A 13,694-nucleotide genomic window follows, 5' to 3' on the forward strand; every position below is an offset into this window, starting at 1 on the left:
AGGTGATAGATACAAAAGAAATGGATGTATCTATAGCTTTGTTGTTGTTTACCGGTGTGACTGCTTATCTGTTATGGTTTACTTTCATCTCAAGGTCCTTAAAGGGTCCACGTGTATGGCCTTTATTCGGCAGTCTTCCAGGCCTGATTGAGAATTCAGATCGATTGCATGAATGGATTGCAGATAACCTTCGGGCCTGTAACGGTACTTACCAGACGTGTATCTGTGCGGTCCCATTTCTAGCCCGAAAACAAGGGCTGGTTACGGTCACTTGTGACCCGAAGAATCTTGAACATATACTCAAAACCCGGTTTGATAATTACCCAAAAGGCCCGACTTGGCAAGCTGTTTTCCATGATTTATTGGGTAAAGGGATCTTTAATTCGGATGGTGACACGTGGCTCTTACAAAGGAAGACGGCTGCACTCGAATTCACAACCCGAACGCTTCGTCAAGCCATGGCTCGATGGGTGACACGTGCCATCAAAAATCGGTTTTGCCCGATTTTAGAACGGGCTCAGATTCAGGCCGAGCCCGTAGATCTACAAGATCTATTGCTAAGGATAACGTTTGATAATATTTGCGGGTTGGCTTTTGGAAAAGACCCGCAAACATTAGCCCCGGAGTTGCCCGATAATAGCTTTGCTTTAGCTTTCGATCGGGCAACAGAGGCTTCGTTGCAACGGTTTATTTTTCCGGAAGTTATTTGGAAAATGAGGAAATGGCTCCGGCTCGGCTTGGAGGTCAGCTTGAGCCGAAGCCTTGTACACGTGGAAGATTACTTGTCCAGCATCATTAGTACACGTAGGCATGAGCTGTCCACTCTGGTTAAAGAAGGAAGCCTACATGATGACTTGTTATCAAGGTTTATGAGAATGAAAGAATCCTATTCCGACAAGTTTTTGCAACACGTGGCACTCAATTTCATCCTAGCTGGACGTGACACGTCATCAGTTGCGATGAGTTGGTTTTTCTGGTTGGTGATTCAGAATCCAAAAGTGGAAGAAAACATCTTAAAGGAAATCTCTAGTGTCTTGCTAGAGACACGTGGCGATGACGTGGCAAAATGGACCGATGAACCGTTAGGGTTTGAGGAAGTTGATCAATTAGTTTATTTGAAGGCAGCATTATCTGAGACCCTCCGGCTATACCCATCTGTGCCGGAGGACGCGAAACATGTGGTAGCCGATGATGTGTTGCCGGACGGAACTTTTGTTCCAGCTGGATCATCGGTTACGTATTCGATTTACTCGGCGGGCCGGATGAAGTCGACATGGGGCGATGACTGCCTCGAGTATAAACCCGAGAGATGGTTGTCACCTGATGGAACAAAGTTTGTAAGGCATGATTCATATAGGTTTGTTGCATTTAATGCAGGGCCAAGAATATGTCTAGGGAAAGATTTGGCTTATTTGCAAATGAAGTCGATAGCTGCTGCGGTGTTGCTACGCCACCGTCTTGCTGTGGTTCCCGGACACAAAGTGGAGCAAAAGATGTCATTGACATTGTTCATGAAGTATGGGTTAAAAGTGAATGTGTTTCAAAGGGATTTAAGGCCAGTTATAGAAAGTGTGAAAAAAGAAAAGGTGGTAACTGCCGGTGGTGGTGGTGGCGGCGGTGGTGGTGGTGGAGGTTGGGTTGTTTGATAGTAGCTTTGATTTTGGTGGCTGGGTTGATTTTTTATCGGTAAAAAGTTTGATGAGGTAGGTTTAAATTTTGAATACCATTAAAGTAATATTTGGGTTGGATCGGGTCAAGCTTGTGGTTTGAATATGGTTCAGATGCAATTTTCATCTTGTAGGTACAATTTCATTTATTATTGTTGTGCCATTATAGTCTTGTTATAAATTCCTTCACCGGAATAAATATTAAGCGTACAAATACTTAACAGAAATCATGTTATTCACATATGAAATAATTATGAATATATTAAATATTAATATTATTATATTATTTACATATATTGAATGTTGGCTGGTGAAATTTGCAATTTTTACCGGTTTACTGTCTTTACTTTACTTAATAGCAACTCTGTATTGACAAATTAAGTTTCCTCCATCTTTTAATTCTTTGCCATTTAGAGACATTATTAATGCAATCTTGTTAATAAAATTATTGCTTTCACGGGTTGTACTGTACAAATTTCAATTATTTATCATGAAGGTAGCTTCAAGGGAGCTGTTAACTTTAATGGTAGAAATTAAAGCCGCGAAAGTTGGTTACATACCTACATTTTTATTAACCTACTTTTCCTTGTCCCATATAGGATTCTACAAATACGGACATAGGCAAGATAGACAACCGCCTAGGGCCCAAAAAGTTTGAAGGGCCCAAAATTTTAAATATAAATATATATATATATATATATATATATATATATATATATATATATATATATATATATATATATATATATATATATATATATATATATCTCAAAATATTCTATTTAGTTAAATAAAAAATTGTCAATTAAAATTGTAATATTGTTATTTTAAATAGTTAAATGCATTGTAAGTATATACAAATTGATAAATTTAAGTATTATCTTTTTATATGTATTAAAAAATTAAACGTGTGTGAGAGTCCATTTTTATTTTCGTCTAGGGCCTTCGAATTGTTGAGACGGCGCTGACAAATACTAACCACGTTTTTTTGTTTGGTATTGTGACATTTATTGATATAACTTTGTAGCTGCAGCTTGAGTTTGGCCGTTACTAAAATTTGGTTTACATTAAAACGATCATCAATAATTCAATATTACTCGTATGATTTTAGTAATAAAAAAACATAGCTTTCACTGTTTATTTCAAGTTTTTACACAATTGTTTTCATGATTTCCTTTAATTTGGCTGTCAAACCAATAAACATGGTTTTTTATACGAACTTGAAACATCAAATGCGAAAATGTCAAATGGTCAAAGCTCACCAAGGCATTGTTAGCGATATAGTGGCGTGCACGAAATATGTTTACCGTAACAAGGCATGTTGCATTTGACGCACCAACATTTGGCATCTTAACATCATACCACAATATATAACACGTGTAAAACGTAAATGGTAAACATTTGAGAATTAAACAAAATAAATAGAGAAATAACGAGATAGGAAATACTATGGACTTAGACGAATGAAAATTAATCTTGCAGACCAGGTACAACCTCAAGTCAGGCGTTAAGTTTTAATACTAAATTCAATCCACCATATCTGGAGAGCGACCCACTAGACCGAAGATAGTCCAGAACAGACATAATGGACTATATCTAGGTCCACGAGCGAAAACAGTTTTACACTTTTACCTATAAATTTATCTATTTTTATTTTTTATTGTGCGTATTCAATCAAGAATTTTCTCCCCAGTGGAAAAAAGGTTCCAAACCAGAGTTCCAATGATGTACAGCACAACAGCCACTTTGAACACATCATCCCAAGAACCTGCCAGATATCACAACTTAACGATGTTAATCTCTAATGAGCACTTACTAAAAAGCTATAACTGTAACTTCGTAATGTTATCTAACTACCGAATGGGGATAGGGGATTCACTCAAAAGTGCATATAATTTGCCACTAAGGAGACAATTTAGACATTGGACATATAGCTGAAAACTTCATGTAAAATGATGAAAGGTTTCAATTTTAGCCTTTCATACCGAGATCTCTATCAAAACTAAAAGATTGTCAAGATAAAATTCCCGGTTTCATCACTAACATTTTTGAGATTAAGAGGTGGGTGAGGTAAATTTTCAAAACCTGCCAGTTTTGGTCATGGCTCTTAATTGGTTTAGGGATTATGTAATTCTATTCTATATTGGCTTATAGCATAAATAAATTACTTGGTTTGTGGTGTTAGGGGTGGTTAAGCTTACAAGAGACTTACTCAAGAGAATAACACTTCCTAAAAGTAAGGGAAAGGGGGCAGTAAGGTAAATTGTCTGAGTCGTAATGAATAATGATCTTACCATTCTGGAGTATATAACCAGTTGCAGCTGTACCAAAGACTCCAGCAAGTACTCCTGCTGTGTTTGATAGCCCCAACAACACGCCCTAATGTAGAAAATCAAAATGTGTTTCTATTAGCTTTAAACAAGGTATTAACCCAGAGAGTATTTAGAAGTTGCCCAAACCGGCCTTTTTAGATTAGAGTATATGTTTATGCATTATTTTACAGTATATGTTTATGCATTATATAATATTGTATAACCATCACAAGACGGCATACTGGTGGGCGTCCTGGGATAAACCGGTAAGGCCACGGATAAAAATACTCGCCCTCCCCGGGTAGCTTAAACAGAGAAAACCTTATCTGTTGATCCGTTATTGGCATCATGTTATATCAAATATAACATGATAAAAAATTGCAGTTTACCCGATCATATTTAGGTACCTAATATAAATTGCAGATATTTTATAATGGGTGCAGAAATAATAATATGAGAAAACACATACCGCATAGCGGGGACCAATGTCTTGGTGATTGGAATATAGACCAGATTGTGAGAAAGCATCAGAACCCTGTCAAAAAGAATTGCAATCGTCATATTAGGGCAAGGGTATAACTGAAAAAATTGAAAGCTAGCAAAAAAGGACTGAGCTTCTTAATTACTATATAGACTTTTTTGAAACATGGTTTTTTAACGATATACGTATCAATTTAGTTGACATGCTGGCTACAAAGAAATTATTATGTAGACTGCATATGTAAATGGGTAAACGGATGAGGTTTTCCTTGTTCACGTTACTCGAGGAAGGCTATTTTTACTTTTATGTACGCGGCCTAACCGGGTTATCCCGTGGCCGTTTCCGGCCCATTCCCTGGCCAACCCAAGATGTTGTTGCTAGTGCGGTTTGAACATGACACCTATTGTCAGAATCAAGGTTGTAAAAGACGCGAGTTGGGGACGCGTCGTTGAAGACCTTGAAGGGACGAGTCGGTCAAGACAGGGACGCCGCGGAGGACGAGTCGGGATTGACCAACGTTGACTTTCAAATATAAATACATTGGATATATCTATTTTTTACATAAATACTTTAAATATGTATATTTTAAAAATGAAGGATACAAAAATAAGATGTGGTGGTCGTAATTTATACAATATATAGGTTTTTTATACTTTATTTATTAACTTTTTTTAAGGGATACAAAAAGTCAACCTGACCTTCTGATGCAGGATCCGATCGAATATCAAGTGTTGGGCTACATGAATTATTTGGGCTAGCTATTTTTGTTGGGCTTAAAGAGAGAAGCGGTCAAGGGTAGCATCAAAGTTGTTTTGAACACATGTGGGCTTGTGAAGACAAATGAGCCGAAGTCTGGAAGCATGTACGTATTTTGCAAGTAACAAGATAACATGTGGTGTTTACATTTAAATTTAAATTATTTGTGTTTATCTTTTAGTTGTTCTTATCTTTTAGTTTTCCTTGGTCTATTTAAAGTTATGATAACTTTAGTTTTAGTCAGTCGAATCATTTTATTATTGTTATTATTTGATTGAAATAAAAGAATAGGAGCCGTAGAGCTTTTTCTCTTATTTTTAATTCTTTAGTTTCTGTTTGGCCACGATCCTCGCATTATTTGGTATCCAGAGCTCAGGTTTTGGCCAAAAAATGTTTCGTGGAGGTCATCGAGGAAACTATTGCAGAATCGCCGATCGAGGCAGCGATGGGGATAATCGTAGACACGCCGAAAGAGGCAACGAAGACCCTCAAAACGCAGAAATTGAACGATTATATAAGCGAATCGCCGAGTTGGAACTGAACCAACAACGATTCCCTGCGCGGTACGATTCGGAACGAATCGATTCAGAAATCATTGATGATACGGATGGTGAGGATGAAGAGCACATTTATGATATAGATGGTGAGGATGGAGAATCCATCTATAGTACCGAACCCATCTATGATACTGATGGAGAGGAATTTTTTTCTTTTTCTAAATCTGATGATGAAAGTGATTTGGAGGTAGTCACCAATAAAGACATCAACATGTATAATGAAGATGTTGATTTTGATTTGAATAACAATTTCAAAAAGATTGGTGTGGGTTTGAATAATACTGATCTAGGAAATATTGAGGGCGAACCTTGGGTCAAAAGGCTTATTAAAGAGAAATATCCGGATCTTTGTGATGCGGGAAACATTATTCATACAGTTCTTGAGGATCATTTGAATGTTTTAGTTGAAGTTTTAGACTCGAGGACGAGTCCTTCTGAAGAAGGGGAGAATGATGCAGGATCCGATCGAATATCAAGTGTTGGGCTACATGAATTATTTGGGCTAGCTATTTTTGTTGGGCTTAAAGAGAGAAGCGGTCAAGGGTAGCATCAAAGTTGTTTTGAACACATGTGGGCTTGTGAAGACAAATGAGCCGAAGTCTGGAAGCATGTACGTATTTTGCAAGTAACAAGATAACATGTGGTGTTTACATTTAAATTTAAATTATTTGTGTTTATCTTTTAGTTGTTCTTAACTTTTAGTTTTCCTTGGTCTATTTAAAGTTATGATAACTTTAGTTTTAGTCAGTCGAATCATTTTATTATTGTTATTATTTGATTGAAATAAAAGAATAGGAGCCGTAGAGCTTTTTCTCTTATTTTTAATTCTTTAGTTTCTGTTTGGCCACGATCCACGCATTACGTTCGCTTGACTTTTCCCGACTTTGACATCGTTGACCGCCTTATTAGACGTTTTTCTTCGAGTCGGGACGGACTAGTAAAAAAAGCCGCACCGGCCGACGCAACGACCGAGGCGGTCGCCGTTTACAACACTGGTCAGAATAGCAAAGATGCCAACCAGTATCAAACGGTTTCCTCGATCGAAATGGGTCTAATCCCGATACGCCCAAAAAAAGAAAAAACCGCAAACATGAAACATCTCTTTTCCATTTCTAGGCCATCTTGTGATGGTTTGTCAAACAATATGCAGTTAAGCTAATACTAAATAATTTAATTTGATGATCTAATAGTACTACATAACATGTAATCTATTTGAGGAACGAAGTAAGAATTAAATTGAGCAACACCACTACCATTTATGATTGCATTATCCCGTCAACTAAGAAATGCAGTTGCGGATTCAGGTTTAAAAATGGAGTTAGTTTCTTCAACCATGTCACTATATTTAGCATCGAATATGTGGTTTTCCAGTTAGTGTTTAATAGTCAATGTGTTTAACTTAGCAATGTTGTTTTCAGGTTTTCATGGACTGGAAAGACGTTTTACCATCTTCAACTGTAATACTATTGATTTTGAGATCCAAATCGATAAAAATGCCTTTTAACAATTAAAAAAAAAAAAAAAAAAGTCCCTCACATACAAAGAAGGGTTGTGCTAAGTCATACCTGACTGCACGCCATACAGAGCACCGCCATAGCTGGAGTTTTGACATTACTCAGCTGAGTAAGAAATAAAGCAGGGCCCAAGAACCCAATTGACTGCATTATCTGCAAAACACAAAAATCCATAGACGAGCGTTACGTACACAAACATTCTCAAAGTCTTATTATGCAGCGCAGACTGCAGCTCCATCTGAGGCGAGTTATCGTGTCACTAATGCATTTGAGACAGCTATTATAATACTATATAGTAACCTTGCGAACAGTCGTGATAGATAGACCTTTGCTAACAAGGGTGTCTGCAATCCAACCTCCTATATTGGCGAAGACGGCCATAGTCAACCATGGCAACACGCATAACAGTCCAGATTCAGTAAGATTAAACTTTAACACCTGTAGAAAGAAACATGTTATAGCTCATCTGAAAATATGATTGTTAATGTGTCTTGACCACATCTATCTATAGTATTATATAAATCTCTAAAATGATGATGTCATAAATAAGGATCATCCAAGCTTAAAAAAAAAATTCAAAAATAAAGAAAAAAAATTTAAGCCCCTCATAATGATGTCATTAAAATAGTTAATTATTTTTAATTAAAATATTAACATGTTAATTGTATAATATATGAAGCATTATGTACAACCTTATGATAAAATACCCCCATGACCATATGTACAATATTTGAAACATTATGTACAACCTTATGGTAAAACGCCCCCATGACCATATGTACAATATTTGAAACATTATGTACAACCTTATGATAAAACACCCTCATGATTATATGTACAAACTTTAAAAAAAATTGTACAATCTTTTACAAAACACCCCATGAACACATGTACAAACTTTGAAGCATATTGTACAACCTTCATATAATAATTGTATTTTAGTTTTAAAAAAAAAGGCATTTGTTATTACTAATAATTATTATTAAAAATATAAATACTCAATTTTAGAGCAAACTTTATTATTATTATTATATTATTATTATTCAAATATGGGTTCTTTTTACGGGATTAATTACGTTACATATGTATGCGAAATATATGTCTCAATAAAATGTTGTAATGTAGCTTTTATGATAAGAAAAATAATAATTGTGATGAAAATTGAAAGAAAGTGGTGGGAGAATAAATGTAGTTCATTTGTTCTGACCAAGTTAATTATATTGATATGTTTGTAAAAACAACGACAAGTTTCATAGTCGGAATCTACGGTTCCACGGGTCACTAAACTAAATGACTTTAGCATTTACGTTCACTTAATTAAAGCATATCATTAAACTGTTTCGTTTAAACAAACCCGTGGTTCCACGGGTCATTTCACTAGTACCACCTATATATCTATTCTAAATTCATGAAAAAAGAAACTTATTAAAGCTGTTTCGTGGTGCATACACAGTTATTGCGACTATGCAAAGTCATGCTTAACATACAATGTTAAAATCTTTTTGATAGGTTTCACTTGAATATAAAGAGGGAAAATACCTATAAGAAAAAAATATTGAGGGACTACGATATTAGGCGACTTTTATCATACCTGGTTATAGTAGGTAGGCATCCATGTTAAAAGAATAAATGTTCCCCAATTATGACAAAAGTGGGATATAATAAGAGCCCAGACAGGTGCCTTTGATAATATAAGTTTCCATGGAATGTCAGTTACGGGTTCTTTTGAGACATTGCCACCCAAGATATAATTCTTTTCCTCGGCACTAAGCTCAGGATCCTCACTCGGTGAACTGTGAGCCTAGAAGAAAGCCAAAGAATTTCAAAAATTAATTCACTACGCGGTTAAGCAAATAAGTGATATGGTTTTTAAGAATGTGCACGAAAACTTACTTTACTCAGCCAAAAAGCAAACCACACACTTCCAAGGGAACCGAATGAGTAAAACACAGATGGCCATGAAAACTTCTGGATCAAGATAGGAGATACAGCCAACCCTATTACGGAGCCTAAATACATTCCACTGTATACCATTGCCAGTGACCTACTTCGCTCTGATACGGGAATCCACTTGCTAAGAATGTTGTTCATAGCAGGCATTGCAACACCCTGATAGAAAAAGACAGATTACTTACTCAATAGTTTAGTTCCAAAAAGAAATGCAGTGTTTAAGATCTATAATAAGCTAAAAAAAAAAAAAAAACAGATGATGTTATATCATTAAGGGCTAAATCACGTTGCAGCATCACATACAGAGTCTCATAGCTCAAATTGAAAGTCTTGCAAGTTATGACATATGAGTAAACGTTAGCCATTATCCTATACATAATAACAACTATATGTTTCACTTTTAAAAATGCATGTTGGTTGCACTTTTAAGATTTAAATTTTTTTTGCATGGACTGTTTGAAGTACCTCACGTCCTCACCGACTGAAAGTTTACAGTTCATTTAATTAACTTTGCACGTTTGATACATATAGATCATAGTCGCTCAACATATTTAAGGAGTTTATAGGGTATAATGATGTCCGTATGGTTCAATGGTCCAAAAACTTTCGAATTGCCTGGGTATGATGATTTGAATATATATGATGGATGGCTCTCTTTTGCCTGATACAATTAGGGAACTTGAATAACACATACTACAAGTTACTACAACGCTGATTAGAAGAAAATCAAAGAATGCAAGGAATGTTATTAATGAAAGGAAAAGCAAAAAAGCAAGTGAAGTAACATATTAAGCCAAGATATGAATATAAGATGAGAAATCAACCTCGCCAACACCCATGAAGGCGCGCACAACGAGTAAAAATGGCAGTCCTATTCTGGCAGCAATCGGTGTTAAAACTGTTGCAACTGACCACCAGATAACTCCAAAGCCGAGTACTTGCTTACCACCAATTTTGTCTGCCCATATTCCCCCAGCAATCTACTACCCAAAAACATGAAACGAAATTAAATGACATTTTAAAAGGAATATAAGAATGATTTTAGGCAACAGGTTCTATATAGATACCATGACCACCTAAGTGAAATGGCATATCCAATATGCTCATATTATCGCTTGCAAGAATGTACAGAAAACTTTACTTAGTACACCGTCATTATGTTGAAATTGTGATATACTTGATCCATCTTTTTTATCTTTAGTTTATTTTGGTGAATCAGTCAACTTCTTTTGCTGTACTAACATGAAATTCATTGGTCAACAATAACCAGTACTTAGATCCCAGTGACCAAAACTTGTCATGCAACATCAACGAAATACCAGGCAAAAATTAGTAATATATTCATCAGCTATTTATCTGAAATTCTCATGTACTACTAGGATTTAGAAACAAAAGTTAACTGGAAGGCAGTGGGTTAAGCTTTAATAGAAACAAATAGAAGATGAAGGTCATGTATGGAAGCAGCACAAGCATTTACTATACATTGAATATCTTTCGCTATAATGTTCACACGTGAAGACTAAAACGAACCTGAGTAAGCAAATAGCCCCAGAAGAAAGACGACTGAATCAGACCAACTGTCGCACTGTTCCAATTGAACTCCTTTGACATGGGAAGTATTGCTATGCTCATATTCACCTAAAATAATATAGAAATTCTCAGAAATGACATGTGAAAAAGTAAAGAAGGCGTACACATACAAAATCGTTACAGTATCTGAACCACTGCTACGACAGATGCAACATAATTACCTTGAGATGATTAGCAAACAATATGTGGAAAGAAAGCATTGTAAATTGAAAAAACTTTAAAAAATCCGGATAAGAAGAATAAATAAACAACTCACGCGGTCCATATTGCATAGAAGAAATGCAGAAAAACAAAGAAGTACTATCACCCAACGCTTTGGAAACTGCTTTTTTCCGACAACCAGAACCGCCTCATTTGCTCCTCCTTCGGAAGATACAAATGAATCCAAATCTGGTCCTGTAACGTCATACTCCTCAGACTTATAGTTCGCACGCGTTGTATTGATAGTTGTACGCCATGGCTGAAGTTGTTTCCTACTAGATATAATAATATTTTTAATCGGCGCCGGTTTAATCCAATTGCAGTTCTTGGAAAGTAAAGAGACAAAACATCTGCATATTCCTGTAGCTCTTTGACTATGATTTCTCATCTGGAACTTTCTGCATTCTTGTGGCATCTTAGAATGATGGGCCCCATCCGAAAAGGATATTGATCCAGATCTTAACGCATTACCAGTAAAAGGATCATGACCGTAAGAAGATATGCTATTCCAGTATCCGGAAACAGCACATATCTTCTTTAAGCAATATCGCTTTTCTCTGTACGTATTCTTATGTGCATATTGTGCAGTAGAAAAGCCCAAATTCTCTGATCTCTGATTTGTTGTAGCTTGTTCAGGTTGATAAATTTTACCTGAAATTAACGATATAAATAACAATAAGCATAATCTTCAAACGTTTATAATATTTGAGAAAATTGAAGTACGTCCTTACTAGTTTATGCAAAATGCAAGGTAGTTAAGTAGTCATTTTACTAGTATGCATATATATAAGTACATAACAATCTGAACTTATCCCTTCTGCTAATTTCAGTATTATTTTAGGAAGATTAAGTAGTAAGTTAAGTATCAGCAAAACATCTTTTTCTAATAATAACTTTAATCCTTATTTATCGAATAAGAATTTCAATGGGTAAATATTGCACTCGCTACCATAGTAATCATTTTATCAACAGGGAGTAATTCAAGTTTAAAAAAATAATTCTGCTCAAACTCATTTAGCTAATAGTTATGAAAAAAATAAAGATCTGACAGTAAGTTGAATTTTAAGGATCATCAACCTGAATGTACAACCACCAAAAAAACCAGATTTATTCATGGAATTATAGCATGAAGAATAAGTAGCCTAAACAAGATTATGCTTTAGCTCTATGATCAGAAAAACCAATGTTTGTTCACTATGATTAAACATGAGAAATCTGTTTTCAAATAATAAGCCTCCTCTACTTTTATTGTCAAACATTCAAGGTGGCCTAAAATGGTGAGATGCAATTCAAGCATGTTTATGAAATACGAGTAACTAATAACCGTTATTCATATATAATCAATAAGAATCCATCATTTAAACAACAATATAGCCGCAGTTCAACGATTGAAAAAGGAGCCCGTTCAACAAAATAAAAGCTAAGTGCCGAGTCCCAGAAACCTAAATGTCAGTAAAGTTATAATAAATATATAATATTCATTGTGTATATACGATTATACGGAGGCTTCATCTTACGGAGAACACTTCTGCCCGCATTGAACAACAAAAATAGTCTATCAAAAAGAAAATAAACTTGCACACAAGTTTGGCACAATTCCAAGACCTAAACATGCTTACTGCAATTAAAGCATAACAACAAACACATAAAAACAGATTATACAATGCTACATCAGCACAGATAGTGTGATGAAGACACAAAAATGACTTGAGGCACAAACCAAATCAAATCAGAACAGCAGTAACGTCTACACGCACATTCGGCTAAACAAAAATTGCCAGCAATGATGATACAATGGCATTTTTTTCACTTAATTATTACATAGCTAGAATAACAATGTATGGCGTAATTGCAATTAACATACAGATGCAGATACAATTCAAGTCTAAAATCCCTAAACCTGTCTTGCAAGCAATGCATGCTCCTAATTCAACAATTAATTAACTATTACAGAAAGTCTGATTAAATCAATAACGAACTCCTAGCAAGCCTACTGGATTCAAAGCATTAAACCTAATAAATTAACATAATGCACAAAGTAACAGTATCAATCTCAAATTACAGAAAGCTACAGACAAGCGCACATAAACAGGTAAAAATTTAATTATAATTATAGATAATGACATCATAATTACCCGAACTGATAAAAGAAGTGAAGTTCCGGTGAGAAATAGCGGCACCGATTGCCATTTCTGACCGAATATAATCTACACGAAGCTGCAAAACGATAAGTAATTGCAGAATTACACCATATTTTCACAGATATAAATACACACACTCTCTCTCTAGGTTTTTAGAGTGAGAAGAATAGGATAAACCCTGCAGAATAGTTGTTCTTCATACGAATATCTCACACCAAAAAATAAATAAAATTAATTTTTATTGTTTTATTTCATTTTTCTTTTATCAGTTTTAGAAAAGCGGGAAGAATAGTATCTTTTCCGTTGAAAATGCTAAGAAGAGGCTCAGGGAGCGACACGAGGTCACTCGCGTTGAGGATTCTTTGTTTTGGTACAAAATTGCCCCTTGATGACGCAGTGTTTAACGTTTATTTGTTTGGTACGAGATATGGACCCAAGGGCATCTTAGGTACTTCAAGCAAAGACTATTCAATATATTCTATTTGCTGAACTTACTGTATAACAACTTAACAAGTGGTACCTTAA

The 13,694-nt window shown here is 35.4% G+C and overlaps 2 protein-coding genes across 2 annotated transcripts; one reads left to right on the top strand and one right to left on the bottom strand.

Annotated features, from left to right (window-relative positions):
• Nucleotides 1-20: 20 nt before the first annotated feature.
• LOC139903562 (cytochrome P450 86A8-like) lies at nt 21-1,646 on the top strand. The gene has a single exon (XM_071885817.1). It carries the CDS (start codon nt 21-23, stop codon nt 1,644-1,646), a length of 1,626 nt encoding a protein of 541 aa, XP_071741918.1.
• A 1,413-nt stretch (nt 1,647-3,059) lies between these two features.
• Nucleotides 3,060-13,376, bottom strand: LOC139873394 (ascorbate transporter, chloroplastic-like). The gene is made up of 11 exons (XM_071861331.1): nt 13,164-13,376; nt 11,084-11,679; nt 10,768-10,875; nt 10,062-10,217; nt 9,181-9,396; nt 8,879-9,088; nt 7,588-7,725; nt 7,339-7,440; nt 4,449-4,514; nt 3,962-4,046; nt 3,060-3,435 (listed from the first exon to the last, which is right to left on the bottom strand). Exons 1-11 carry the CDS (start codon nt 13,216-13,218, stop codon nt 3,338-3,340), a joined length of 1,830 nt encoding a protein of 609 aa, XP_071717432.1. The 5' UTR covers nt 13,219-13,376; the 3' UTR covers nt 3,060-3,337.
• Between the last annotated feature and the right edge of the window lie 318 nt (nt 13,377-13,694).

Source organism: Rutidosis leptorrhynchoides, chromosome 1 (assembly GCF_046630445.1).
Source record: "Rutidosis leptorrhynchoides isolate AG116_Rl617_1_P2 chromosome 1, CSIRO_AGI_Rlap_v1, whole genome shotgun sequence".
In the NCBI taxonomy this organism is placed as follows: domain Eukaryota; kingdom Viridiplantae; phylum Streptophyta; class Magnoliopsida; order Asterales; family Asteraceae; genus Rutidosis; species Rutidosis leptorrhynchoides.

Excerpts from the sequence above, each read along its gene's own strand:
- LOC139903562 (XM_071885817.1), top strand. The coding sequence starts at position 21 with ATGGATGTATCTATAGCTTTGTTGTTGTTTACCGGTGTGACTGCTTAT.
- LOC139873394 (XM_071861331.1), bottom strand. The coding sequence starts at position 13,218 with ATGGCAATCGGTGCCGCTATTTCTCACCGGAACTTCACTTCTTTTATC. Across the intron at positions 11,680-13,163 it reads CACTTCTTTTATCAGTTCGG|GTAAAATTTATCAACCTGAA; the intron begins GTAATTATGATG and ends CGTTAATTTCAG. Across the intron at positions 7,441-7,587 it reads CTATCACGACTGTTCGCAAG|ATAATGCAGTCAATTGGGTT; the intron begins GTTACTATATAG and ends TGTGTTTTGCAG.